This window comes from Gymnoscopelus braueri (genome assembly GCF_963280865.1).
Source record: "Gymnoscopelus braueri genome assembly, chromosome: 1".
NCBI classification, from domain to species: Eukaryota; Metazoa; Chordata; class Actinopteri; order Myctophiformes; family Myctophidae; genus Gymnoscopelus; species Gymnoscopelus braueri.
This window is the reverse complement of record NC_137603.1, coordinates 29930484-29958251: the sequence shown is the minus strand read 5'-3', so window position 1 is coordinate 29958251 and position 27768 is coordinate 29930484. Positions and strand designations below refer to the sequence as shown.

General features: G+C 40.6%; 2 protein-coding genes across 4 annotated transcripts in view; one reads left to right on the top strand and one right to left on the bottom strand.

Moving 5' to 3' along the window:
• Nucleotides 1–449: 449 nt before the first annotated feature.
• Nucleotides 450–10469, bottom strand: LOC308088304 (UDP-glucuronosyltransferase 2C1-like; the record flags this gene model as incomplete). The annotated part of the gene is made up of 5 exons (XM_080432705.1): nucleotides 450–2055; nucleotides 4511–4551; nucleotides 9705–9881; nucleotides 10138–10253; nucleotides 10445–10469. 5 exons carry the CDS (start codon nucleotides 10467–10469, stop codon nucleotides 450–452), a joined length of 1965 nt encoding a protein of 654 aa, XP_080288831.1.
• A 1325-nt stretch (nucleotides 10470–11794) lies between these two features.
• The window catches only part of rnf111 (ring finger protein 111), a 44633-nt gene continuing 28659 nt past the window's right edge, over nucleotides 11795–27768 (top strand). For 2 of the 3 annotated variants that reach the window (XM_080437665.1, XM_080437663.1), the window contains exons 1-3: nucleotides 11795–11891; nucleotides 17625–18638; nucleotides 23800–23932. In XM_080437665.1, coding sequence (XP_080293791.1) covers nucleotides 17762–18638; nucleotides 23800–23932 — 1010 coding nt within the window. In that variant the 5' untranslated portion in view covers nucleotides 11795–11891; nucleotides 17625–17761. Of the gene's footprint in view, nucleotides 11892–12678; nucleotides 12869–17624; nucleotides 18639–23799; nucleotides 23933–27768 lie in introns of those variants that run through there. The other variant, XM_080437664.1, reaches the window with a different exon arrangement.

The following is a 27768-nucleotide window of genomic DNA, read 5'->3' as shown; positions in this document are numbered from 1 at the left end:
AGTGTTAAAATTACACAGTCTAAGCTTGACATACAAATACAAAAACAAACAACAAAATAGTCATCCTAAGATAACTCCAAATGATACACTTTACACAATAGAAAAAAGCCAGTAATCCAACAGGAAATAGTAATAGTAATCAACTGTTATCTAATAATAAAGACAAGCATAGTTGCCCTGATTGCCTTGCTGTACATTTACCCTTTATTTGATTGGGACAATGACTGATGGTGATAGGCCATATAATGACATTTTTGATTAGGCTATTTGAAAAGAGCAAATAATATGTTATGGCACTGGAGGGAGATATGATGAACAATTTCCAATGCAAATAAAACGAAAACAATTCAGATTCCTAACATTAACTAATAATTCTACTTTGCCTTGCTGTATGATTTACCATAGTAATATTGAGAAAATATGATATGTTTGGCAGAAGGAGTTCACCGTCATTCATTTTTAATTTTTCTTTTTAAGCATTTCTTAACGCAGACATAGTGGACACATGCAATGAGGAGAGAAGTAACCACTGCAACAGCTGCCAGCAAAGTCACAACCACATCAACAGAGTAGTACGAGTACCAGGGCATTTTGTAGGAGTCTGTGCGGAGGTGAGCAGCACCTTTGTGTCTGATAACAAACTCTATCCAGAAGAGGGCGCTGTCCAGTGGCTTCATTGGTGTGTCTCTGTGCAGCCTGGAGAGTCTTTGCATGTTCATTCTGTAGGAAGGCTCATGGAGAACCTCCTGTAATGCTTCAAAGAAGTTGTTATCTTTGTCCACTGCAGCCATAGTTAGAATCTTAACTGCTCCTCTCTCTTTGAGACGCTGGAGGTTGTCATGTTGGTCAAAAAACAAAGGTAGACCCACAATAGGGACTCCGTGATATATGGCCTCTTGAACTCCATTTGTACCTCCATGAGCCACGAATAGCTTTATCTTTGGGTGTCCTAAAAGATCATTCTGTGGCATCCAGTCAACCAGTAAAGTGTTGTTGCCCAGAGCAGCTGGCCTGTCACCTTTATGCTTCCAGATGACTTTCTGAGGGAGTTGGGCAAAAGCGGCTGCTATCGCATCTGTTAAGTCATGGGGAAGTTCTCCAACCATAGTCCCCAAAGACATGATGATGACTCCATGTTCCCCAGAACTCTGGACAAAGTCCTCCAGGTCTTGAGGAAGAGGTTTAGCAGGTTTGCAATGGAATCCTCCTATATAGATAACATTAGGCATGGTGGGGCGAGGGAACTCAAACACAAAGTCAACTCTCATCAGCCACAGGTCAGCCCCCTGTAATAACTCAGTAAAGTCAACGCCTGGGCCAAAGACTTCATTGCAGACTGATTGATATTGAGGCCGAATCATGAACATATCCTGAACTTGCCAAAGAGAGTAGAAAAGTAGATTTTTTACTCTGTCAATGAAAGTCATTTTGTCTGATAGTCCTGAGCCCGTCATTGGAACGTATGATAAAGGTGAGGGTGCCATGGCAAGATGTCCTTCACCACTTGTTACCCACCGGACATTATAGACTAATGGTAGCTTAAGGTAGTGAGCCAATATTATACCTGCACCCCATGCTGGGTCAGTAAGAACCATGTCATACTTAGTCTCCTTAAGGCTATTCATTAATTCAGTGTTTTTTAACATGGTAGTGGCCATGTTGCATACCATTCTATGATTGTTAAACATTGCATTAAACATCTCCACCTGCAAATTTGCAAAGTTTAACAATGAGCCCTCTCCCCTCTCGATAGCAATTAGATTCCTAAGGATTGGATGAACAAAGTCAGGGTCAAAGGCTTCAGTGACAGGAATGGTGATCACATTGTAATGTGGAGAATTCTCTGTGACGTACCAGCTCCTTGTGGTCCGAACCACCGTAAGATCGTGTCCCTGGGAGTGAAGAGCTTTGATGAAGATGTTCATGTTCACCCAGTGGCTTCCTTCCATAGGAACAATCAGAATCTTGCCTCCTTGACATAGTCTCCATGGCATAAACAGAACTGATAGTAAAAGATATGAGCCCAGGCTACCAAGAAACACTTTCATCTTTAAGCTGGAAAAAAATAAGAAGAAAAAAACAGGTTACCACAATTGAAGAATATGGTTCAAGTATTTTGTTATCCCAGTGTTCCTTTAGATTAATGTAACCTCAGCATTCATCTATAAGCTTGCATATCAACATACCTGTTTTGCATCAAGCAGTCACACTTATTTCTTAGGCATTGGTGTCGAAACGTTTGAATGTGAACTGTAGCTGTAAGCTCCAGCCAAGTACACATGAGAGGATTATACATTAACTCTTTCTTGAACGTGTTTTTTTTTTTCATATTTAAAGGGGTATTTCACTTTAAAACACTGCTTATGCATGCACCCCAAACAGTTTTCAAGTCTCTTGATTCAATATTTAGATATTTGATATTCATTTCAACAGACATAAACCCATAGTAACTTCAAGATTAATTGAAATCACACGTCTTGGTTCTGGCGACTGATATTGTCCTATTTCGTGAGGGGCTGGGCTTTTTCAATCATTTTATATTTTATCTTAAACAATACAAAACATTATTAAAAAAGTAATTGAAAAAACACACATTAGAAGGACAATATCAGTCACCAGAACCAAGGACGTGTGTTTTCAATTAGTCTAACATGATTAAAATAGAGTTTATATGTAACAATGGGTTTATAAAGGATATAGTCTGATCAAATGAATCTAAATATTGAATAAAGCTGTCTGTGGTGCACATAAAAGCCTGAGTAGACCTAAAATGACCCCAGAAATGTTTTAAAGTGAAATACCCCTTTAAGTGTCACAAGAATGTTGGCCCTTAGAAGGAGGCAGGAATGAGGTACCACTACTTGTACACTAAAGTGTACTTTATACCAAAAACCAAGTGTGTATGTTTACTTACAGTAATACTGTACAGTACAGTTTGTATGTTTACTTAAGTACTGTACAGTACAGTTTGTATGTTTACTTAAGCACTGTACATTTCACATGGTAAACTGTAGACTACTGTAGTTAGTATTGTTGCGGTCGAACAAAAACCTTGTATCTCCATATTTCAATGCACAAAAGTAGTGAAAATAGCAGATCTGTTTTGTGTTGTGAGCTTGTAGATCGTCTATTTTCACCATTACACTCTCAGAGTTAAACTAACACATTGGATTTTACAGAGTACATTGGGGTTCCAGAGATAATTTTTGTTTTATTTCTTTATCAAATGGGTATCTGTGGCTTACTGCACATCAAACTGGCGGTCCTTGGCTTGAAATTCAGAAGGTTGAGAATCACTACTATTGTGCTCGTAGAGTCCTATCATGCAGCTCCAACTACACCTTGGTTAACTCTGCATCTTGATATGCATCTAATCTGTATAAATGTTGTGGTTGATGTGCCTAGTTTCAACAGCAACTGGCTTAATGCCAGACCACAGCACCTTACAAGCTTAAACAAGTGTGATAATAATGACTAATGCAGCTTCACGTACAGTCCTTCCAAGGTGCATGGAGAAGGGAAAGAAAATCTAATGAGATCAAAACTGTAGCAACCTTGTAGTATAACAATTTTGCATTTCAGCTTGTGGCCTTCATCAGGGTCACGGTCACCATGAAGCACATTACAACATTAAAATACAGTAGAACACTTTTCAAAAAGGTAAAAGAAAAGAAAAGAAAAGAAAAGAAAAGAAAAGAAAAGAAAAGAAAAGAAAAGAAAAGAAAAGAAAAGAAAAGAAAAGAAAAGTAAAGCAAGATCGTTTACATCCACAGATTCCACGCACATATCGGCCAATGAGGCATCTATAGTATGGTCATGTGGCTTCAGGCCAATCCTTTTCTCAGACTAGAGTACTGTTTTCCAAACAGTGGGTCGGGACCCATTTGTGGGTCGCGGATCCATTTTCGTGGGTCACAACTCGCGAGTGAACATCCCATTCTTTTTTTCCTAAAAATGTTGTCATAAATTTTAGGAAAAAATACATAAATAGCTGCTCTACAAGCTCATAAGCTCAGATCGCTATTTTGAATAAAAATAAACCAAAAAATTATAAAGTAAAATAGATAGATATGCTATTTTCACTATCTATGAAATAGGACTGAAGTGGTTGATTCATAATGTCAGACCTGGGCCCCCAGGGTCCGAAAAGGCCAGGGGGTCTTCTAAAAAATTGGGCCAACTGAACTGAGACTGAGACTGGTAGATTTTATGTACAGGCAAGGTAAGCAACTACTGTACCTGAGACCCAGGTCAATAAAGAGCCCCTGAAGGCTCATTCAAGATGGTCAGAAGGGCCCAATGGGTTTTTCTGCGTAGGGTCTCAACAGTCTCAAGAATTGCCTCAGCTCATGAAAGGCTAATGTACAATTATCTAGCCAGTCACACAAGCAATGCAACTAATTAGATCTACTTGTAAAGGGTATTTGAGCAACCGAGTTTGCGGACACTACTCAGACCCGTGTCTTTGATGGTTTTATTATACTAACACACAATACAAACACACTCTAACACTTTTAGGCCAGTAGGCCAGTAAGCCAGTAGGTTATAAACCTAGAAAAAGAAACACAAACAACAACACAACGACAAATTACTGACCTGAAATATACATACAAAACTATAAAACATATCAGAAATATATACATATACATATATCACTCTCAATTCTTACCGTACCGCCAGTCTCTCGGAGCTCGGAATGGAAAATGACGAACGCCGCAATAACACCCTGGTAACAAGTAACACTGGTGCATGCGTAGAACACTTCGTCCAGTTAGTGAGCATCCACTCTATTTATATGGGTTTGGTCTACCCATGTGGATGTAACCTTCTGTTGATTAATCATGTGACTTGTGTATTAAACACAGGCTTTAGCACTGTTCTAAACAGTAGCTACTGTCCCCCAGCTCCTCATCTGACCTAATCAATCAACGGGCCCTGTTGAGGTGACACTCAGGTGACATGTGTAAAGTCCACTGCTTTGCTGTGGCTTTTAGAATTTGTATATATTTGTACCTTCGGATTATAACTTCAGTTTATAACTCCAAATAAGCAGTATTAACCTTCATATATGCATGTATCAACTCCTAGAATAATAACTCGGCCTATCACTCCGGTATAAGATCCTAAATAAGCAGAAAATACACACATAATAACAATCACAATAATAACCGCAAACTTCAGGCGTTGGAAGGCCCTGGATAATTCTACAGCTAAATAACTATAATACATAATTTTTACTCTGTCAAAAATACTCAAAAGTGAACACATCCCAAACTTCAAGTCAATAGAGGACAAAGTACTCACATTTCCACTTATTTTATTAGGCACACACCAATTAACTTAACGCTTTTCGGCCGAGAGCCTTCAACAGAGCTAAATATTTCGTTTTTCTGCGGTTGTCCACAGCTCCTGGACTTATGTATACTCTAGACTAAATGACCTGGTGACCTATGACACTTCCATGTTTTCAGTTACTGGGAAGTCATAGGTCAAGAAATTCTACAGAGAAGGGAGTTAGAAAGTTAGAAAAGAAGTGTACTGGATTGCCTGATTGAGTCATCATATTAGGAAATGTGCCCACAAATGTCTCATACATAAGATACAAATCAGTATATCAGTTAACATGAGTTTAATGGAATGTTGGAGAAAGGATGAGAATTGGAATACGGTTAACCGTGGGATAGGAATAGATCAGTGGTTCTCAACCTTTTTTTGAGCTCTGGACCTCTCATATTTCAGTTAAAGGTAGGGTAAGTGATATTTTTAGGTTAAAGCACTATATTCTGATAGTGATCATTGCTATAGAGTGTTTGTTCAGTAACAGGAGTCTCCCCGTCTCTCCAGCTCTTTAATAAACAGAAAATACATTTTCTGGTAGGTGTCAAAATCTCAGCCAATCAGGAGAAAGTTCCCATTTTTAAGCTTCATTTTTGTAGTGTTCCAGTTCCAATTTTGCCTGCTCATTTCTTAGTGTCATCACTTCCAATTTCACTTATTTAATCTATATCCTGATTGAGTTCTCTATCCTGATTGGATAAAATTGGAAATGAAACTGAAACTGAAACGAAAATGCATTTTCTGTTTTATAAAGAGCTGGAGAGACAAGGAGACTCCTTTTACTGAACAAACAGTCTATAGCAATGAGTACTATCAGAATATAGAGCTATTTAACACTTATTTTAACCAAAGAAAATCACTTACCCTACCTTTAAATAATGCCTCGGCTTGATATTGTTGCACGTAGTATTGCGCAATGAATTAAATCAGGCCCTTAACAGCCATTATTTAATTTCAAGCCTTTTTTTTCTCCCACACCACCAAATTCAATTTTTTTCTTATATTTGATGGACTTATGAAATATTATTTTACCATATTTAAATACATTTCACAACGGTATTTTATTTATATCTATTACTGTAGATATAGTAATATAATTAATTATTCAAATGTTTTTTGACACAGAATCAAATGTTTTATGGTCATGATTCACCAGGAGCCTAGATGGCTTGGTAATGGGGTTGTGTACTTTGTCCACCACTGGAATACAGCCTCTCATTGCATTGATATACTGAAAAGGTTCATGTCCAATCAGGCAGGACACTCCAAGGCCAGAATGGCAGACACTGCGTGTGTGCGTGCGTGCGTGCGTGCGTGCGTGCGTGCGTGCGTGCGTGCGTGCGTGCGTGCGTGAATCAAGATCAAATTGACAAGAACATGTTGTGTTTCTCTTGTTTTTTTCTTTACTTTTTGTGGTGAGAGGAGCTCCTTTGAAGGGAGCCTGGTCTCTAGTGTATTCATGGAGTTTTTGGCTGCTGCGCTCAAGGTTCACACAGAGGGCCCCTGCATCTACTCCACTATATCATAGAGGCAAATATTGTACTTTTACTCCACTACTATTATTTGAAAACTTTAGTTACCAGTTACTTTGTAGATTTTGATTATTAATACAAAACATACATTAACCACTTCAGCCCTATATACATTTCAGCCATTTGAAAATAGCCGATCGACAAGCTCAGAATGCGTCGCGATGCGATGCATTGTGAGCTTGTAGATCTGCTATTTTCAAAAGATTTTTATACATTTGAAAACTTGAAAAGGGGCATTCTGTATAATGACTTTTGGTGCTTTAACTCTTACCCTGCCAGAGTTTTTTCAAAAAGTCTGTAGCCTCTGCCAGGGTTTTGACCGATTTTGGTACCTTTTCGCATAGCCACAGAATATTTTTCTCCAGTATGATTGATCCCAGATAATTTCTAATCACAGATGAGATTCAGGTGTGGTTTCACAAATGTCAACGAGGTCAATTTGACCTTGTTGTCATGTGTTGTTTGATGTTTGAAAATAGCTCAAAACCAGTAGTTTCAAACCAAAAAACATTGTGAATTGTTTGTCCGTTTCAATTTTAACATTGAAGTGGATGGAGCAGCAAATCTTTGGGAATTGTTATCTCCTTATTCGTTTGGAATATCGAAAAGGTGTCAATCTTAAATAATTAGAGAATCTTTTTAGAAATTTTTTTTTTTTGAAAAAAGTTTTTTTTTTTTTTTTTTTTCAAAGACGTTTTTAAACGTCTTTGGCAGGCAATAGCTGAAGGCCCAAAGACGTTTATAAACGTCTTTGGCAGTTATACATTTTGATGCCAAGACTTTTGCACTTCTAGTATTTCTACATTGCAGTATTGATACTTTTACTCAAGTAAAAAATGTGCATACTTCTTCCACCACTGGTTTCGGCAGCACGTGAAGTAAACTACAGAGGCACCTTGCAGCTTGACATCTCTCCTTTCACTTTTCAGCATGCTGTCAAATCAAAGAGCTGTGTGGCTGCCTTTGATGTTGCAGAAAAGAAAGAGCTCCAATGATCTACTGAAAAACAACACAACTTCTGCAGCTCTCTTTAAAATGCTATCTCTATAAGTCCAAAACCAGAAGTCAGTATTCTATAAGTCCAGAAGTCCAGAAGTCCAGGCAGTCAACCCAAAATGGCAGTACTGCTGCACCACCTAGTGGAAGTCAAATAAGCAATTGTGTTTCCTCTCAAGGCTCTTTGCTACAACTGTATCAGATAATCATGCTACAGACCATTTTCACATGAAATAGGGTAGACAATTATACTATTTAAGTGGTGTTGAGAGAGTTGCAACAACAAGAGTCCAAAATGCTTTTCATATCATAACATCACTCATTCCCGGAAGTCCTCTGGTGGGCCATTTAGAATGCATTAGAGACAGAACAGCATTTTTGTTTTTGTTTTTGCCTTGTTGACATAAATTTTTTTTTTAAATCTATGTTTTACCTTATTTAAAAAGTGTATTGCATGCTGTTGTTTATTGCTTTAAATTGTTCTTACACTTATATGGTACTCAAGAGCAATTATATCCTAATGTTTATTGATATATTTAGCTGGGAAGGGAGGATACGTTTAAAAATTCTAGACAGAGCAGAACACATTAAAACATATTTATACACATAACATAAACATATATTTTATCTTTTTTACTATGCACTTCTTCAATGAATTTGTTAAATACATAATTATCTAATAAACTCAGAAACTTGAGTAGCATGTCAAACATTTTGTCTGTGCCCTTTGTTGTGTTGTCTGCGTTGATTCACCACCGTGGTTTACTTTGCTGCATGAGAAGGCTCCAATGTATCTCTCAGAGAAAGAAGCACAAATGTATGGTTTTCCCACTGACACTAATCTCTCAAGAACAGATTCTGCTCTGCGTTAGTACAAACAGCAGAGGGCGCTGTTTTTCCTTCTCAATTGGCTCTGGGTTCCCAGATTGCACTGACACAGACAGGAGGAAAAAGTGGTTTTATGATCACTATATAAATGTGTAATCATATTCACACAGCATTTGCACTTTTTCATTAATATCACACCATTGGAAAGCTTAATGTTTGCTTTATTGAAAATAAGTAACAGGATGTTTAGGATTCAGGTCGATATGAGGGTGATGTCTCACTGCAGGGAGTCTTCAGGCTCCAATGAATATCTGTGGTCCTTGTGCTTGAGAGTGTGTGACGTACACTTGAATGGGAAATTGCTTTGGGATATGAGGTGTGGTCATTTTTAAGTTATGGAACGTAATGCTTGTGATCAAGAACTGCTTTTGCTGCTGATATTTAAGAAAGTATGAAGAACCTTCAGAATCCAAGAACCCTGAGAATCCAATCACAGGCGAGGCTTATTCGGGGAGTTGCGTAATAATCCAAGGAATCCAAGGGTAAAATAATTTTGATTGTATGACCGGTTCAAGAGCTATAGGTCAAAACGTGAATCTACCTGTTATAGCGCCACCATGAGGTCGATTTGAAAAATGTAGGGTATTTCTTCCTTGGTCTAGTGGGAATGTCTGTGCAAAGTTTCATGACAATCGGACACTGCGTTGAGGCATTTGGTTCAAAGCGGGCGGACGGGCGGACGGGCGGATGGGCGGGCGGACAGACGGACGGACAGGGGCGTCCTGTCGCCTGGCGGAGACAATAACTAATCTGACCATATCACTTTTTCCACATCTCTGTAGACCAGTGCGTGCCTACAGTATATGTCTTTTTGCACCACTAAAAATCTGAATATGTCTTTGTAATTGCACTGTAATGATGCCAGACTGCAGGAAGATTGGTCTCAAGCTCAATGCCAAGAAAACAAAAGTAATGGCATTAAACACATAAACACAGAGGAACCATTGCTACTGTCAGCGGGACGGTGCTCGAGGTAGTCGAGGACTTCAAATATTTCTGTGCCTGGACTGTCTCGAGGGAAGAGAAGTTCAGGAGGGCATTTGCCTGGAGAGCCTTGTACGGGATGAGGAGAGTGTTGAAATCTGATATGGGAGAAGACTTCAAGAGGCGGCTGTTCATGGCTACAGGCTGAGACGTGGACGCTCACAGTACAGCATGAAAAGGCCCTGGATGGCGACTACACAAGAATGCTACACATGGCACTTGAAGTCATAAGGGAGGACCACATCAGCCACGTGGACCTCTACGGGCCACAGACATGGTCAGGGAGGGAAGGATGATGCTGGCTGGGCATGATGTCAGGCACCCGGAACTGATGGCGAGCCCACTAACACTGTGGGAGACTCAAGGCACAACTAGGAGGGGAAGGGGGCGCGCCACCTACTGTATGTGGAAACACTGCTGCCTGACAGCGAGCGGAGCCACAGTAGAGCTCCAGACCCTGATACTGAATAGGAGGGAGTTGAGGGCGGCGATGCAGGCGTCCTGAGTTGGCGTCGGCTAGTCCACACCAGCGATATAGAGAGTGAGAGTTGCGTCACGCTTTGATCTCGACCGCAAAGCGGGATGTTGCCTCCTGTAGTTCCAATCATTGGAACTTCCTCATTGAGATAGAAAGAGAACTTCTGCATTCCATTCTTACAATGGGAGTCAACACGACATGGGAGTCGTCACTCTCATAGTTATATCACGCTGGTCCACACACTTGCACTGCATCATCGCACAGCAACCTATACTATAATATCACTCTATGTAGTTGTCGACAGATTGTCCCGGCTGAGTGACAGTCTAACCACATCCTGCAATGACATTCTTAGTCACCTGAGGAAGAGTTGTTTTTCAGTTTTTCTTACATACAGTATCACACTAATGCATGAGCATCATAGTCTGAAGCTCCTGCCAACCTGAACATTCATTTATTCATGTTTTTTGTTTAATTTGTCTATACGGTATGTGTGTGTGTGTGTGTGTGTGTGTGTGTGTGTGTGTGTGTGTGTGTGTGTGTGTGTGTGTGTGTGTGTGTGTGTGTGTGTGTGTGTGTGTGTGTGTGTGTGTGTGTGTGTGTTTATGTGTGCATGTATGTCTTATATGTAAGACTGAACTCTATTATTATTATTTTGCTGTATGTTGACACCACTAACTCCAACGACCGCATCATTGGAGTAATGGACAGGCTTGCAGAGTGGTGTAAGAACAACTTCCTGGACCTAAACCCCAGCAAAACGAAGGAACTGCTGGTGGACTTCAGGCGTGACCCGCCCACTCCCTCGGCCCTGGAGATAAATGGCACCACCATCGACCACAAGCTCGCCTTTAAGACCAACACTGAGAATGTTCACTCTAAGTGCCAACAACGACTGTTCTTCCTGAGGAATATGAGGAAGCTTCAGGTCCGACCATCAATCCTTTGTGGAATCCATAATGACTTTCAACATCACATTGTGGTTTGGTTTGGAAACCTCTCGACAGGGTTGTTAAGATCAGTGGTAAGATCATCGGGAAGAACCAGGAGCCACTCAGCAGCATCCACAAGAAACGGACAGTAAAGAAGGGATCTCAAATAGTTGAGGATAACACACACCCCCTTCACACTCATTACAGACTGATGCCACTTACCAAAAGGGGCTTAGCCAGCTTTGTACCTACCTCCATCAGACTGCTGAACACCTAGGTCTGGTGGATGTATGGTGTATGTTGTGTTTTAACCGCAAACCACAAACGAAAGGAAAATAAAGTTGTTGAAGTTGAAGTGGTTAATGTATGTTATGTACTAATAATCCAAAGAGTAACTAGTAACTAAAGTTTTCATACAGTCGTAGTGGAGTAAAAAGTACAATATTTGCCTCTGGGATGTAGTGGAGTAGAAGTAAAAGTACTGAAAATTGGAATTACCCCAGCAAAGTTAAAAAAAAAACTCAAAATTGTACTTGTACTGTAAGTACAGTACTTGAGTAAATATACTCAGTTACTTTACACCACTGAGAGAAGGCTCTGAGTCTGGCGCCCCTGTGTGGCTGTGAGTGGTATCGTTGTGTTTAGGCAGCAGTCAGTAGCAGAGAGCAGAGACGACCTGCTGGGTAAACAACAGTGGATGAAGCCTCGAACAACCAGGAATGGGAGCTTCGTCGAGGGCTAATAGTGAGCAATTTATACTTATATCTGTGGAAAACACGCTAGTCAGATTGTGCAATTTGGTCAGAGAATGCATTGTGATGTATTAATGGTCAGAAATGACGTGAGTATCATCGGTTCTTTTGGTCAGTGAAGTGGAGCTAACGTTAGCTTGTTAGCTCTTCACCAAAACCAGGCAGTGTTGCCATGTCCGATTATTATAAGCGACTTTGGGGCTTGTTTTTCCTGTGAAGTTGTTTGTAAATATCGCGTGGTTAGTTCTCTATGGGTTAGTTGCGTTTTTTGGGGGGGCTTGTTTCTAACGTGTGTAGTTGCTTTTTTTGGGGCTTGTTTCCAAATGTTGTTTAAACCAGTGGTTCTCAAACATGTTCATGTCAAGGAAAGGACCCCCATATTAATTTGTATTTATCCACCGACCCCCGCCCCCCCCCCCCATCTAAATATATTTTCTGCCAGGGACCCCTATGTGTTGATAAAATGTTCCAAAACATTTCCAACTGTTCCCCTCCCCCCCCAAAGATTGTATTTTTAAAATAGCAGATCTACAAGCTCACGGGGGAGCTTGTAGATCGGCTATTTTCAAATACCCTATGTATATCGTAGCGATCCCACTTCTGAACACCAATGTTTAAAAAGTGCTCATGTGGCCTCTTTAATAGTCGCTTCTTTTGGGGCTTTATGTTTTCCTAGACCTGGTTGCTTGCTTGTTTCTCTCTGGAAAACGTGGCAACACACTGAAAGCAGGGCCCTGTTTCGCTTCGATGTGGTTCCTCTGCTGCTCTGGACTGTGTTGTCAGTTTCACAACCCACAGCCGTTGGATCGCGATGTGTATTTAGGCCTGATCGCTTAGATCACTAGTTTATATGACCAGCTGGGGTTCTGAATACCCCAGCGTTCATGATCCACTGGGTTTAATCATGGATGTGTGACAAAAAGGACGGTGGTGGCAGATTTTTTAAATGGAACTATCGTCGGGCTTAAGGTATGTTTTGCCTTTGTTGTCTTCTCTCTCTCTCTCACTAGTATTATGTGCTACTAGGCTAGCTCGCTATGGCTATCTATTCGAGTTGACTGATCCTTCATCTGGCTGGTTGCTATAACTATGTAATAACATATTCTTGGTGCTCCTGTAATTTGTACCAACACGAAATGTCATGTTGTATCATATGACCTCAAAAAAAGCTGTGCTCAGTGATGTCATTTGGGTTGCTGTGTGGTACACACAGCAACCCAAATGACATCACTGAGCATAGCTTATAGAGACCTGATCTATCTGATACTATTGTTTGCGATACGTGTTAAAATACATGAAACAATATGGCTTGCTGTTACTGCGACTCGTAGTGATTGATTGCCTGTGTGAAGCAACATTACAGCAGCTCAACAGTCCTGGCTGAGAGAGGTTCATCCTGACCTGTATTATATGTCTTACTTGGATGTCCTGTTTTGTTGTTGTTATTTATACATCAGTATTCTATCGTGTGTGTGTGTGTGTGTGTGTGTGTGTGTGTGTGTGTGGGGGTGTGTGTGTGTGTGTGGGGGTGTGTGTGTGTGGGGGGGGGGGGGTAAGGGGGGGGTGCATTATCTGACTGGAAGTCATCATGATCATCGTCATCCCCTTGGAAATAATGCATGTTGTATCCCTGCTGCTGCTCAGGGAGAGATTGCCTCCAGTGCTGTTGTTCCTTTGAGGCCTCTGTATTCATGCATGTCATTGCGCAGTCTGTTCTGTGGTATGTAAAGGGCTAGAGACTCATCAGTGGCTTGGAGAGAAAGTCTCTGTGGACCATGGCATAGGTTGGGCCCGGGGCTTCCTTTCATTGGCAGGCAGCAGCTCATTTCTTCACTTATTAGTTGACAAAAACATCTCAGTTTCAAGTCATTTAATAATGATGAATAATAACAAATGTAGTCATGATAAGCTTGATTGCCTCAAAACATCTTCTACAAAGATCAAAAATACAAGAAAATATTAAATGATACGCTGACTAATACAATATACCAAGTAGAACTGAAATCAAATGGAAGGTACAGAATGACATTTGTTATGTTATGTCAGTTAAACATAATGTTACATATTTCACAACTTTTTTTACAACATTTTCTGTAAATATCAGACACCTATTGTGTCTCAGTGCATTGAAGGAGAATTTTAAATATTATGCATTTTCATATCATGAAAATGTGGCTTGCCACATGACTGATGTCGCCATACAATCTTGCAAGTTGATCACAGTGCAAAATACGGTTGTCATCCTTGTTCCTTCTATTTTAAAAAATGTCACCTAGGCAGTTTTTTTTACTGCTAACATAATGGCCAGAGCTTATTGTTGTCTCTTAAAAGAATATGTGCTCTTAGTGCAGCCATCTTGGCTGTACATTGTTTGCTATCCCCTGTTTAGGTTTGGTTTGGCTCCATTGTGGCTTTCATGAAAATGAACGTCGTTTGAGTTTTCAAATCCATAACAATATCTGATGATGTGAATTATCTTCTTGTAACAGAACCTGAAATGTTATTCCAATCGTTAGTAGCAAAAAACAATCTAGCTCCTGTATGTTTCCCTTTCTTTTTCTCTTGTGTGTCTGTCTACTTCTTCAAAAACCATGGTTTTACCTACATTTCTATTACGTTTGATATAATACACACTCCTGGGTGTTTTTCCAACTACAAAATATTAAGAATTGTTTTCATGTTACAGGTGGCCTTCTTGTTAGCTGGCCTATTATATAGTTATCATAAACATAGTTTACCTACCTAGATATGAACATGTTTTTTGATTGATTGAATATTGTATTAGGCAAAAAATGTAAAACAGCACAGTTACATTTAAAATACTTTGTCTAACAGGTCCGTTCATAAAAGTCCTTGCGGACTTGTTTCCAATGAGGGCCTTGGTATTCAATTCATATCAATATCGCAAAAAGGCAACAATATGGATATACATTTCCCCTCGCTTGCCCTGCATACAGGTAAAGCCAACCAATCACAACAAACGTCCCATGTTTTTATCCAGCCTCAAAAGGAAATTCACCCCTACTTTCCTTTTGCGTGTCAAATAGAAAAATGTAAAGACAATTCAACTCTGGCACGGGAGAGGTGTGACTGAGACGAGCAGCACCCATGAAAGTTTCACTTGCAACGCGCCGGCTTGTCTCATATTGCTCATGCTGTCCTACCTGCTTACTTGCCTCATTGTATTGAAAATGAATTATTAGGTGTCATCTGTAAAGTCCTTTAAGGCTTAACATCATTAACCCATTTAGACCTGAGGCCGATTCTACAAATGTCTTCTAAATCTAACAGAACTATTGTTTGCTATATCAGTGGTGCTCAAACTTTTTCATGCAAGGACCCCCAAAATTAGACCTATATGTATTTGGCCGCCGACCCCCCCCCCCCCATCTCAAAATATTTTGTAATAGGGATCCCTAGAAGCAAACATTTTCACGATTTAAAAATAAATAGCAGCTTGTATATGAGCTTGTATATCTGCTATTTTTGAATAGCCAAAGTATAAAATAATGTCTCTAACTAAAATGTTTAATGACACAGATGCATTCCCGGATTGAATGGGTTAATACGTTTTAAATAAGAGGAACATTGACTTGTAATATGCTGGTTTTGGAAGAAAGCTTCCACTCACTGTTGCTACACTTGAAATATCAAATGACAAGTGCAAACGCACAGTCATATCGCATTTCGCATAAATATCGCTACATGACATTTTTTTCCATAATTGTGCAAACTTGGTAGTACACATATGATCAAGTTAAACTTGCGTGTTCTTTACAGAACCTATTCAGTAACTGGGTGTCTATGCTTATCATTCTTATGGAAACTGGTTTTGATTTGAATCCACAATCTGAAAACAAATGACTGCCTTTATTTTGCAGAGCATTTGTGAGGGAGGGACGATTGGGCAATAGGAAACACCACAAGTAGCTAGTAACTAAATTAGCAATCTGTGGTATAGTTTGTTTATCCTCATTTTCAATCTCAGTGCTATGGAATACCATGCAGCAGGCCAGATCATTTTGAAAGTAAAGGGTTAACTCTTATTAATCATAGTATATAAATATGACCATTATGGCTGCACCGTTTTTGGCTTAATTGGATTTTGCAATTGTTATTATATTGTTATATCATTAAATTCATTGTTGGCAAACAATGTGCTTCTTGTCAAACAATAACATTCAGTGATCTGCATATAAGCTAATGACTCATAATGGGTGAAAATGTATGCACCGTTGAGATTTAATGGCTTCATTCACCTGACCTACCTAGCAACTTAAGTTCCCACAATAACAGTAATTAAATAACAGTAAATAAATCATTATATGTCTGGGCATTTATGTAGATGTACGGTGGTCTGTTTAATCAGTGAATACCAATACAAATTCAAAAAAGCTATGCTTTTTTTATTTTTTTCTGCAAATCAACATTTTCTTGGATTTTTTTTGTGAAGATCAAAACGTTCACTCAAGGCATGCCTTTGCCTTGTGTTGCCTAAATAGTTCACCTATAACCTAGCTAAAACCACAAACTACATCAACAGAAAGGGGAAACATTCTTTGAATGCACAAGCATTGAAGTACAGTTCCATGGATGTTGTTGTCAAATGGCTGTCAAATGTATTATGCATTTTCGCGCATGGAGTGTGGAGATTATTCATGAAACCTGTTGGTGTGGATGGAGATTGTTTGCATCGTAATTTTCTTTTAAAAGATGATTTAAAAACACAATTAGTGTGCATGTAGCCTTAGAAAAGATTTGGGCCAATGGCCGTCATTAATCTCAGTAAACTGAGGGATGAGTAGTTATTGATAGTATTAATTTTGTTTTTATACAGAATGTGAGATTGTAGTTGTGTACAAAGATCATTTTGAGGCACAATCCATTTTAACCATTTTAATTTGCTTTCCCCACTCAAATGTCTAGGCAGGGGCTTAATTAGTTTAATTTGTCTAAAACTATCCTGTTTTTGCAGAGCATGTTTGTGTGATTCAATTTCTCTCATTTAAGCAATTAGTAGGGTAATAGAATAATACAATGTTTGTTAACAGAAGTCACACAATGAATGGCTCATCTAGCTTTGTGAAATTATATTTTGTTACCTTACATATTTTTTATTCCTTCTAGCTTTTGTTCCTTAATAATAAATTCAGGTTAGTATTCAGTGTGATTCATGCATTGCCAGCCCAGGAAACAATAAAGCAGCCTAAATGCCTCATAATTGACTCAGCCAGAGGTTATTCATTTTCTCTAGTCTTTTCTACCACAAATATTAAGCAGTTCTGGAGTTTATTTTTTTATATGTCTGCACACATACAACATTACTAAAGGGGTGCAATATGTTAAATAATTGTATATTGTGCAAGTGGCTGTGAACACAGTAAGGTCCTTATCTTTACTTTTATGGTCATATAGCCCTACATAAGAAAAATATGTTTTAGGAAAAATAAGTTGGAAAATAATGCATAATAAATGTTTAATAACTGATATGGCTTGGTTAAAACAAAAATAGTTCTATGAGCTGACGGTATCAGCCCATAGAAGTGAGTATCAAGATAATGAAGGAAAGGTTAGAATCACAAGTTATTCATTAAAATAAGTCCCGGATTGTAGCATTAAACTTTGAAAATGCCATGTCAAAGTGTTGATGAGGATTCATTGTAATCGTGTGCACCTGATATTTTAACACCCTCTCATTTTTCCTCTACTTTCTTCCATGCTCTAGGTTGAGTGAGATGACACTGATAGAATCCTAGGACCCGGTGTGTGGGTGTGGATGTGTGTGTGTGTGAGAGGGTGTGTGTGCGCGAGTGTGTATGTACTGGCCTGGGCATTTCATCTGTGAGGTGAGGACCTGCCACCATGAAGAGTGAGGTGCCATCTGAGGCCACGGGCAGACAGGAGAACCTGAAGGAGCCACTGGTCAACCCAGAGCCTGTGGAGGCAGCCAAGAGCTTCCCTGTGAACATGGAGGTGATCGGCAAAGCGGGCAGTGAGTTTGCAACGCTGTGTGCGGAGCCCAGGCACCGGTCCCTGAGGGACACAGGAGCACGCAGAGACTCGGAGAGGAGCCTGCCTGGGCGCAAAAAGCGCAAGAGCCAACAGGCAGGCCCTTCAGACTGCTCCCTGAAGGAGGGCCACATCAGCGAGAGCTCGTTGGCCCCCCAGCGCCCCAGGGTGGAACTCTTAGAACATCCGAGCGAAGATGAACACAACGACGAGTCCTCTTTCAGTGACTGTGCGTCCTCCCCTTCGTCCAGCCTGCGATTCGGGGACTCGGACACTCTGAGCTCAGAAGACGAGGGGGAGGCCGGAGCGGCGGGGGGGGGCCACCAACACAAGGCGGCGGTGGCCGAAGGGACGGGTGTCGGGTTGCGCCCCGTCCTGGGTCGAACTCGGGGGAGTCGCGCGCACAAGTGGGTGCGGACGGAGGCCGAGCCCGTGCTGCTGAAGCGGCCGTGTCTAAGTGGACGCCGCCCGCCCCACAGGAAGCGCTTTCTGAAGGCGGCGCCCAGCGGGACACAGCGGACCCAGAAGCAGAAGGAGCGGCTGCTTCTCCAGAGGAAGAAGCGGGAGGTGATCGCTCGCAAGAAGTACGCGTTGCTCCACAGCACCAGTAGCTCGAGCGAGGAGCTGAGCAGCGAGTCGTCGTCCCCCTCCTCTACTGAAGCAGAGGATGAGCTGTACGTGGACGTCAGCAGCACCAGCAGCCAGCCCAACAGTGCTGCTGTAGCCACAGGTGAGAGAAAAGCCTGATCTGTTCTCCATCGTACCATGGTGTCGTGTCACGTGTGCCGAAAATGTATTTTTTGGCACACGACACCTAGGGCTGTCACGATTACAAATCGAAGTTGACGATGAATTGTCACACACATAATTTGCGATTAACGATTTAATTGTGTTTTTTATTGGCATTTGGAACACATGAATGAAAACAATAATTTCTGTTTTGCCTTTTTAAAGGCTTTGTAATCAAAAGTTGCACGGGGGCAGATATGACAAATAACTGAAATATGCAAAGAAATTACTGACATATTTAATCGTTTTATACTTTAAAAAAAATAAAATACGAAGCAGATCAACAAGCTCACAACGCGTCACTTTGTGACACGTTGTGAGCTTATAGATCAGCTATTTCTGCTATTTTTGGAAAGTGTTTGAAAATATATATTTTTAAACATGGAAACGATTTTGACGATTATGAAAAAATAATTGCGATTATCTCAAATAATTGCGATGATGTAATAATTGTGACAGGCCTAACGACACCGTTGTAGGGCGAAGCTTGACGCGTTGTGAGCATGTACATCGGCTATTTTCACGATCCATTGTACAACGAAGTATGTAAGGGCGGGGTATATAGAGCTTTTATATAGCGACCTTTTTCCAAAGCGCTTTACAATGTGCGTTACATTCACCCATTCACACACACACACACATGAACACACAGGCAGTAGAGGAAAGTCAAACCATTGCTTGCAGTTCAGGGGTTCAGTGTGTTGCTCTGCGACAGTAAACACAATAGGAGCCAGGGATCGAACTGGGAACCTTTCCGATTCGTAAGCGGCCACTTAAAGGGATAGTTCACCCCCAAAAATACTTTTTGTCTATTGATTAAACACCTGGAGCCTTGAATTCATGGAGATTTTTTTTTGTTTTTGTCGCATTCCTGAGTCTCTTACCGGAGACATTAACAACTTTCCGCCGGTCATCAAATTATTGGCTAACCCTATTGGCAAAAACATTTCCATGAATTCAAGGCATCATGGGGTGTGTAATTGATAGAAAATAAGTAATTTTAGGGTGAACTATCCCTTTAAGACTTCAGTGGTTAAGCAAAACAATTGCCCTGTCCCAGCTCCTTTTCATGTCTGTTGTCTCGTTACAGATAATGGTTATGGATAAGCAAGAGGATGAGCAAATTACTGAATCAGTCTTTTGTAATTTGCAGTTACAGAAACACGAAGGAATACAGTTGTTATTATTACCAAATATTACATTATGCAACAGAGTCAAAATCAGTTGCTCCAAGCACAGTAACTTTACAGAACTTGCTGTTATTCGTGCAGAGATGCATTAACACAGTAGAGTCACAGACCCATCGTACAGCAGGGGTAATACTTAGTTTATGCTCCGCCTCCATTGTACATTGGTGTTGCACGCTGAAAATAGCCAATCTACAAGCTCACAACGTGCCATGACGCGTTGTGAGCCACTTTTGGTGTGCAACACCATCATATGACGAAGTATAAATCGAGCTTTAGACTACACGTGGACAGGCCAAGAGTAGATTATACAGATTCAGTATTTATTCTATGCAATCACAGCAGCCGGCAGTTAGTCTGTTACACCCAATTTGTTTGCTTTGACATTGAGCGATTCGCTGGCTTGTGTTGAAATGAGGTTGTGGAGGGGTGGGTTACTTCCTTTTCATACAGTGCCACTTGAAATATTCACCATTTTGTCATTCAAATTACTTGATCGCTAACCATATCCAGTAATCATATTGTCAGAGAAAGTGAGACGAGTACCAATTAAAGCAATGCCATATTAGTCATGACTAGTTTTTATGAAGTTCATCACATCCAGTCACTGATAGGGAATTCATTGCCATTTCCAATTTTGAAGTCTTGTCATCTTTATGCTGACTTTGTGACATTTGTCTGTTTCTGCAGTCAGGCTAAAATGCTTTAGGATCAATAATAACATCGTAATGCTTATAGGAAAATTTGTTTTGCAGCAACACTAGCTATTAATCTGTACCATACTAGTATTGAGGTGAGCCATGTATATAAGGAAGAGGGTGAGTAGCGGTTACAATGCATGGCTGATGTCATAGATTCCCTCTTGATGTTGCAGAGAAACTTTGATGACAGAGATGGCATCAACAATATAACTTCTCGTCATGATGTTAGCTTAATAGCATCACGCAAACCCCAGTTTCCCTTCCACTTTCTTTGAAGGTGAAAATACATCTGATAATGTATTCTGTGTCTGTGCCTCTTTTGAACAAGGGCTGAATCACAGTTCGGCGTGTGCATAGCACAAAACTACTGGAGGAGTTTGATTGGCTCTGAAATGGGTCGGGCAGCTGTTGGTCCAAAAAAAGCCAACCAATGGATCATTAGTTCAAAGGCAGTGGTGGTGAGGGACTTGTGAGTAGGTGACATTTTCCATCTCCCCTCTGCTATCTGAACTGAAGCCCCACACCTGGTCAACTGGTCGCTCAGACCACAGATATCTCTACTTTGGTTAGAATGCATGCGTCGTCAGTTCCTAAATCTTCCTAACACCCTCATCCGAGTATGATGACACGGCTCAGTTCAGCATGCATCTAACAGGCACCCTCTGTTTCCTGAGCACGAGAGAACTCGGTGTTTCGAGGAAATGCGAACTACCCTTGGATAACTCTCACCTCCATCTCAGTTCATTGTATTCTTCATGTAGCCTTGACAATGTTTGGCACCGCCGTGGCCCTGAGGGGGCTGTGAAGGGGTCAGGGGAGAGGTTTGCGGTTGTGCCTCTGATTGTCATGGGAGGCAGGTGGGTGGAGAAGACTCAGGCTCCCAGCTCTGCGCTGCAGCCTTTTGCATAGAAACAGCAGGTCTCTGAGGGGAGCGAGGCTTTTGTTTACAACACAGCCATGGAGGGAGGCAGCTGCTGGAGCCAACTTTTTAACCGATGCTGGGTAGAATCATACCTGTAATGGGGCACAGACCCAGATGCACAACCGTTTGGAACTAATATACAGATTTTTCAGCCTAGATCCAAGATTAACTAGATCTCTTCAACCCATACATTAAACAATTAACACAGAATCAAGAGCACAGGTGACAGAATTGCTTCTTTTTACACAAGACCTGAGTGCGGTGCACCATCTGAGATGTCAAAACAGTTTGTCGTTTGTGCTTTTGTTCAAACTTAAACCAATTGCAAGGCCACTTGCAATTCATATTTATTTTTTACTATTAACGAATAACTATTTGTTTGTGTAACAGCATGAGTGGTTCTTCGGCATCCCAGGTAGCTAGGCTAGGAGAGGGTGCTAAGCAGCAGCTCCTAGGAGACCACTGGAATAGAAATTACTTAAGGGAATTGAGTTTGCCAGCATGATAAGCCTCTAGTTACGGCACACTAAGACACAGACCCTTTTAGCCCAGTACTTATCACAGCTAAGCTTTTTTTTGCTATACAATAGGCTTTACCTTATTTTACGCGTTTTGTTTTATTAATTTTTTTAAAAGTGTTGATAGCAGAACAGCTTGAGATTTACGCCTCTTCCACTGCTCTTGATTTCAACATTTTAAAATGGTCAGGCTTATTGAACACCCCAGAGGTCCTGCTGCCGACAGCAAGGCCAGGCAGGGCGAGTGGAGAGAGAGAGAGCTGTACAGGACCAATCAGAGGATAGATCTCTCGATGCAGCTGGAGGGAAAAAAAGCCAATCCCACTGCAAACAGTTTTGAGCGGCATTTGCTGACCTATATTTCTTTTAGGCTATAGTACTACACATATACAGTATAGGGTATTGGAGAAAACGTGAAAAATCTAGCTATACTTTCACAACTTGCGGTAACAGCGGTAACTGAGGGGAAAAGGAGTCATGCTGTTTGAGTAAGAATGCAAAATGAAAGTAGGACAAGAGAAGAGTACATCTCCCTCCACACATTATAGTGTATTTGTGTATCCAAGTTCGACATTATGTGCACACACTTTTATATTTAGCATTTCCCATAATATACAACATTCACAGTGATGCATAAACGTAGCAGAGCGTGGCCCAAATTACAAGAGGAAGTGGGGTTTAAAGCAGGTTCCATTTGAAAAGTTCTGTGTTGATAAAAACATCATTGGAATTGCTCGCTGTATCTGCAGGAGTTTGCATGTTCTGTCTGGGGTGTTAGTCATGGAGTTTAGGGCTGCCTGTCACCATCATGAAATCTTATTTGACGATTAACTCATTCACTGCCAGAACTTTTTTATTTTTGCGTTTGACAAACTGCCAGAGATTTTTCATAGAAAAAGAAAGTACTCAGGAGCCAAGATACAAAATGTTTAAGTTAACAAGGAAGTGGATTGGAGTCTAGATCTTCAACAAATCATATCTCCTTGGTCTTTAGGTTAAAAATTTAATAAATAAATAAGAAAAAAATTAAAAGTCGTTTTAGTCGTTCTTGGCAGTGGGGGCTTAAAGGACAAAAGTCGTTTTAGTCGTTCTAGGCAGGGAATGAGTTAATTGTCACACAAATAATTGTAATTAATGCTTTGTGTTTTTGGCATTGAACATTGGAAGATATAAATAAAAATTACATTTTGTTTTTGGCTTTTAGGCTTCCCTAAACACAAATTGCACAGGGCAGGTATGACAAATAACTGAAATATACAAAGAAATAACTGACATATTTAATAACTTTATACTTTCAAACAAAAAGCGAAATAAAGTGGAAATGGCCGATCTACGCTAAGCTCCGACGAGCTTGTGAATCTGCAATCCATGAATTATACGTTTTTCAAGATGGTAAAGATTACAGTATGATGATTATGACAGTTATGATGATTATCGTCTCTGTCGGGTGGAAACCTCATATGTCCAAAACTGTTACTTTGCAGGATTCAAATTCATAAGTATCAGATCCACAAGCTCAAAACACGTCGCTTCGCGCCGCGTTTAGAGCTTGTGAATCTGTAACTTTTGATACTTTTGTGTGACACTGTAGTATGATCAAATAGGGCATTCATTTACGGGGAAAAAACACAAAAAGTTAGAATATGGAGATGATTGCCCGACAGCAACTTCCTGCAAAATAATTGCGACTATCTCAGATAATGTAATGCAATCAGGCGATTATGCAATGATTGTGAGAGGCCTGATGGAGTTGAACCCTTGGTTTTATGTTCAGGTGCTCTGGACGAGGACGTGGTGGTGATTGAAGCCACTCCAGCCCCGGCGCCACCAGTCACTGCCAGCGAGGAGATCAACGTCACCTCCACAGACAGTGAGGTGGAGATAGTCACTGTGGGAGATGGCTTCAGGTAAGCAACCTCACTTCCATATTGAAAGCATTTTATGTCTGTCTGTCTGTGTCTCTCTCTCACTCTCTCAGTCACACACACACACACACACACACACACACACACGAGAGAGTTCCTCAGGCAGGTCGTTCCAAAGTCAAGGAGCCCTGACAGCAAAGGAACGGTCACCCTTTGTCTTCAGCCTCGACTCAGGTAAAAAACCTCAGGCTGCACACAGGCTCATAAGGGGTTAATGACTCCAAAATAGAATTAGGGGCCAGGCCATGAATTGCCTTAAAGGTAAATCGGTGCAAGCCTAAAAATCAATCCTAAAACAGACAGGCAACCGGTGTAGGGAAGTTCAACTATGATTAATAACCACTCTTTTGAACCTCTCTGTCAGATCATTTGGAGTGCTAGCTCACAGTTTAACATGTTTTTTATTATTTTGACCAGAGTGGTGGTACAACTCCTTCCACTGCCCCACCTCTCTACCTGTATTTCCACCCCACTTGTCATTGAGTTTGCTTGGTGCATGACGGTAGTGGTGTAAAGTAACTAAGTACATTTACTCAAGTACTGTACTTAAGCACAATTTTGAGGTACTTTTACTTTACTGGAGTATTTCCAATTGTCTATACTTTTACCTCTACTCCACTACATCTCAGAGGCAAATATTGTACTTTTACTCCACTCCAATTATTTTAAAGCTTTAGTTACTAGTTACTTTGCAGATATCAATTATTACATTATAAAACATATATTAACCATTTTAGCCCTATTTTATACCTAGTCTATTTGAAAATAGCCGATCTACAAGCTCACAACGACAAAATGTAGCACTTTTACTTTTGGTATTTTAAGTACATTTCGATACCAATACTTTTCTACTTTTACTCAAGTACATTTTTAATTCCAGACTTTTATTTGTAACAGAGTACTTCTACATTGCAGTATTGATACTTTTACCGAAATAAAACATTTGAGTACTTTCTCCACCACTGCGTGACGGTAGGCGTCACTTCCACCAGCTTGATTTGTTTATCCCGATTTCTGCTGCCAAAAATAGCAAGGCGACAGTATTAAAGTCACTTTGTCAGCCCAAATTAACATGTCTCTGTTTGTGATGGGATTTTCTTTGTCACTGGTCTGATAGGATTTCAACCTGATTTGCTTCAGCAGTGAAAGAGTCACTGTCCTGTCTGGTTAGCTATTAAGTTAAATGTCAGCCAGGTGTGGCTAATCCTGTAGCAGCAGGGGGCTATCCAAACAGTGGGTAATAAAGTAACATAACGGCATGCTAACTAGTGTGCCTGCAAGTATTAAGAAGAAATTAGTGCTGGGTGATATGGACAAGGACAACAGAAAATATCACAATTTTCTTGACCAAATACTTCTTTTAATATTGCGATGCGTGGAGCAATTCTTGTAATCTTTGAACATTTCTAAATGATTTTTAAAGTGTAAAATCGGGCTTATGTGATTATAACAAGGAGGAAAAAAAACACTTATGCCATATCATGATGTCACAATATCCAAAATCCTTGACGATATCTAGGCTCATATCAAAATAGTGATATAATATTGATATATTGTCCAGCCCTTAGAGAAATGCAGAGCTCCTGTATAACTGTATTATTATTTTAGCGTCAAAGCAATGCAAAGCTTGAGGGCTGTCTGTCTGTGCATACACATGTATATCGATGCTGTCGGGGGGGAAACCTTTTATATCCAAAACTGCAACTTTACGGGAAATGGAAAAAAGAACCACGAGGAGACCCTTCTCTCCATAAGGCTTTAACCCTGTTGATGTTGTGCTCAACCCTGTTGGGCGTGTGCTTTAGGGTTATTTTAGTGTATAGATCAAGCCCTGTTGATTTTGTGCTCAACCCTGTTGAGTGTGTACTTTTAGGGTTATGTAGTATAGTTGCTGATGTCTTCTTTTCTCAGGGTGGGGTTTTTCTGTTTGAAACCTTAAGGTCAGTCAAAAGTCCGCTCTCATTGGCTGTGACTGTCGTGACTCATCCTAAAAGTGTGTGCGTGTGTGTGCGTGTGTGTGCGAGTGTGTGTGTGTATGTGTGCGTGTACATGTACATGTGCACATGATTATACAGTGTACTATGTTAGGAATGCACAGGGTGGGGGGGAAATGCTTATTTTATTGATAGGGGGAGGCAAATAACAGCACTAAGATTTCACATCTCCCATAATGGCAATGGCATAATGGCACATAAGGTCGGCCAGATGAGAGGGAGCGAGCTTCAAGCTTGAGACTGTAAATGGGTCAATCAGTTTGTTGATCAGTTTTGCTAATCGACGATGTAAGCCAGCATTTGCAGATGAGAGAGCAGGTAAGAGAGGGCAGAGTGAGAGAACATGAGTGGATTTGCTTTGCTTTGCTCATGGGTTCCCTGGCTCTGCTTACAGGGCCCAGTGAGTGTAGCCGTAGTGGAGCTGCATGCCTGGTTGTTTTTAGCATTGAAGACACGTCCCCCCCCCTCCAAAGGGGCCAGCTCATCTGATCTCAGTGCTTTCAGTGCCTCTGTCACTAAACTCGCTATAGAAGCATCAGGCCACTGCTGGCCTGGTTCTTCAATTCAGCTTTAGCCATATCAAGATTTGGCTGGTGAGGTTTATCCCACCCATGTAGGGTGTAATAAGCAATAATGAATACATTTTTATATAAGGGAAAAATGTGTAACAGAAGAGATGTGGTCACTACTCACTAGGGCAGGGGTAGGCAACTTGCTGCTCTATGTGGCTCTTAGACCCTCTCCCGTGGCTCCCAGTTGCTTCGGCAAAGAAGTATGCAAAGGAGCAAGATGTTTTTTTAATCTGATTTTAATCATAGTTTATTATTGTAATAGGCATAACATTATTCTTACATTCTCCTATTGTAAAGAAAAAAGTGTCGCCCATGCACCAGATAAAAATAAGAAACTAATTATTGAAGGAAAATAAAGAATGCATTAATGCTTGGTTTGTTTGCTTTCACCACCAACGTCGCTGGCTTACTGGTATACTTGATCTGCTTTGAGAAGTTAGCAAACAATAAAAAAAAGTTATATTGAAACACCAGAAATAGTACACAAAAAAAAGCCGCTCCAGACAGATTTGTAATAATCTTTTGGGCCAAAAATGGCTCTTTTGATAATAAAGGTTGCCTACACCTGCACTAGGGGTACACTGATTCAGTTAGCCCACGGTTCAGTTCGAACGTTGGTCTTTGGGTCACAGTTTTGGTACAGTTTTAAAATATATAAATATATATAATAATAATAATTAAATATAGAAAATATCTCAAATAATTCTCACTTTATTTTGCTTAAAGGAGTAGTTCATCTCCACCGGTCATCAAATTATTGGCTTTGGAATGCTTCAAAAACAAAATAAATCTCCTTGAATTCAAGGCTTCATGTGGTGTGTAATTGATAGAAAATAAGTAATTTGTTGGGTGAACTACTCCTTTTAACACATCGGGTGCCAAACACTGAACCGTGTTTTCACAGAGTAGCGCTTTGGTGCCGAAAACGGTCTGAGCCGTGTTTGGTGTCTTTTTGTTTTTTTCGTTTTTTTCCACGCGGGAGGGGCTGGAGCAGCTCTGGAATCACCCGTGGTGATTCTGAGAAGGAGAGGACAGATGGATCACTGTGTCAAAAAACATGGCGCCCATCCACTTCCGTTCTATCTCCTTCTCTAAAACCCCTATAACACTATAAACTTTTTACGCTGGGGAAAACGACTAATTTTGTATGCACGATCGCTCCGCCATTGTTACTCGCGTAAGAGATGTTATCGTTCCAGGCGTTAGCCAGGACCATCGGGCAAAATGGAGGCATGCTTTTTTTCACATGGAA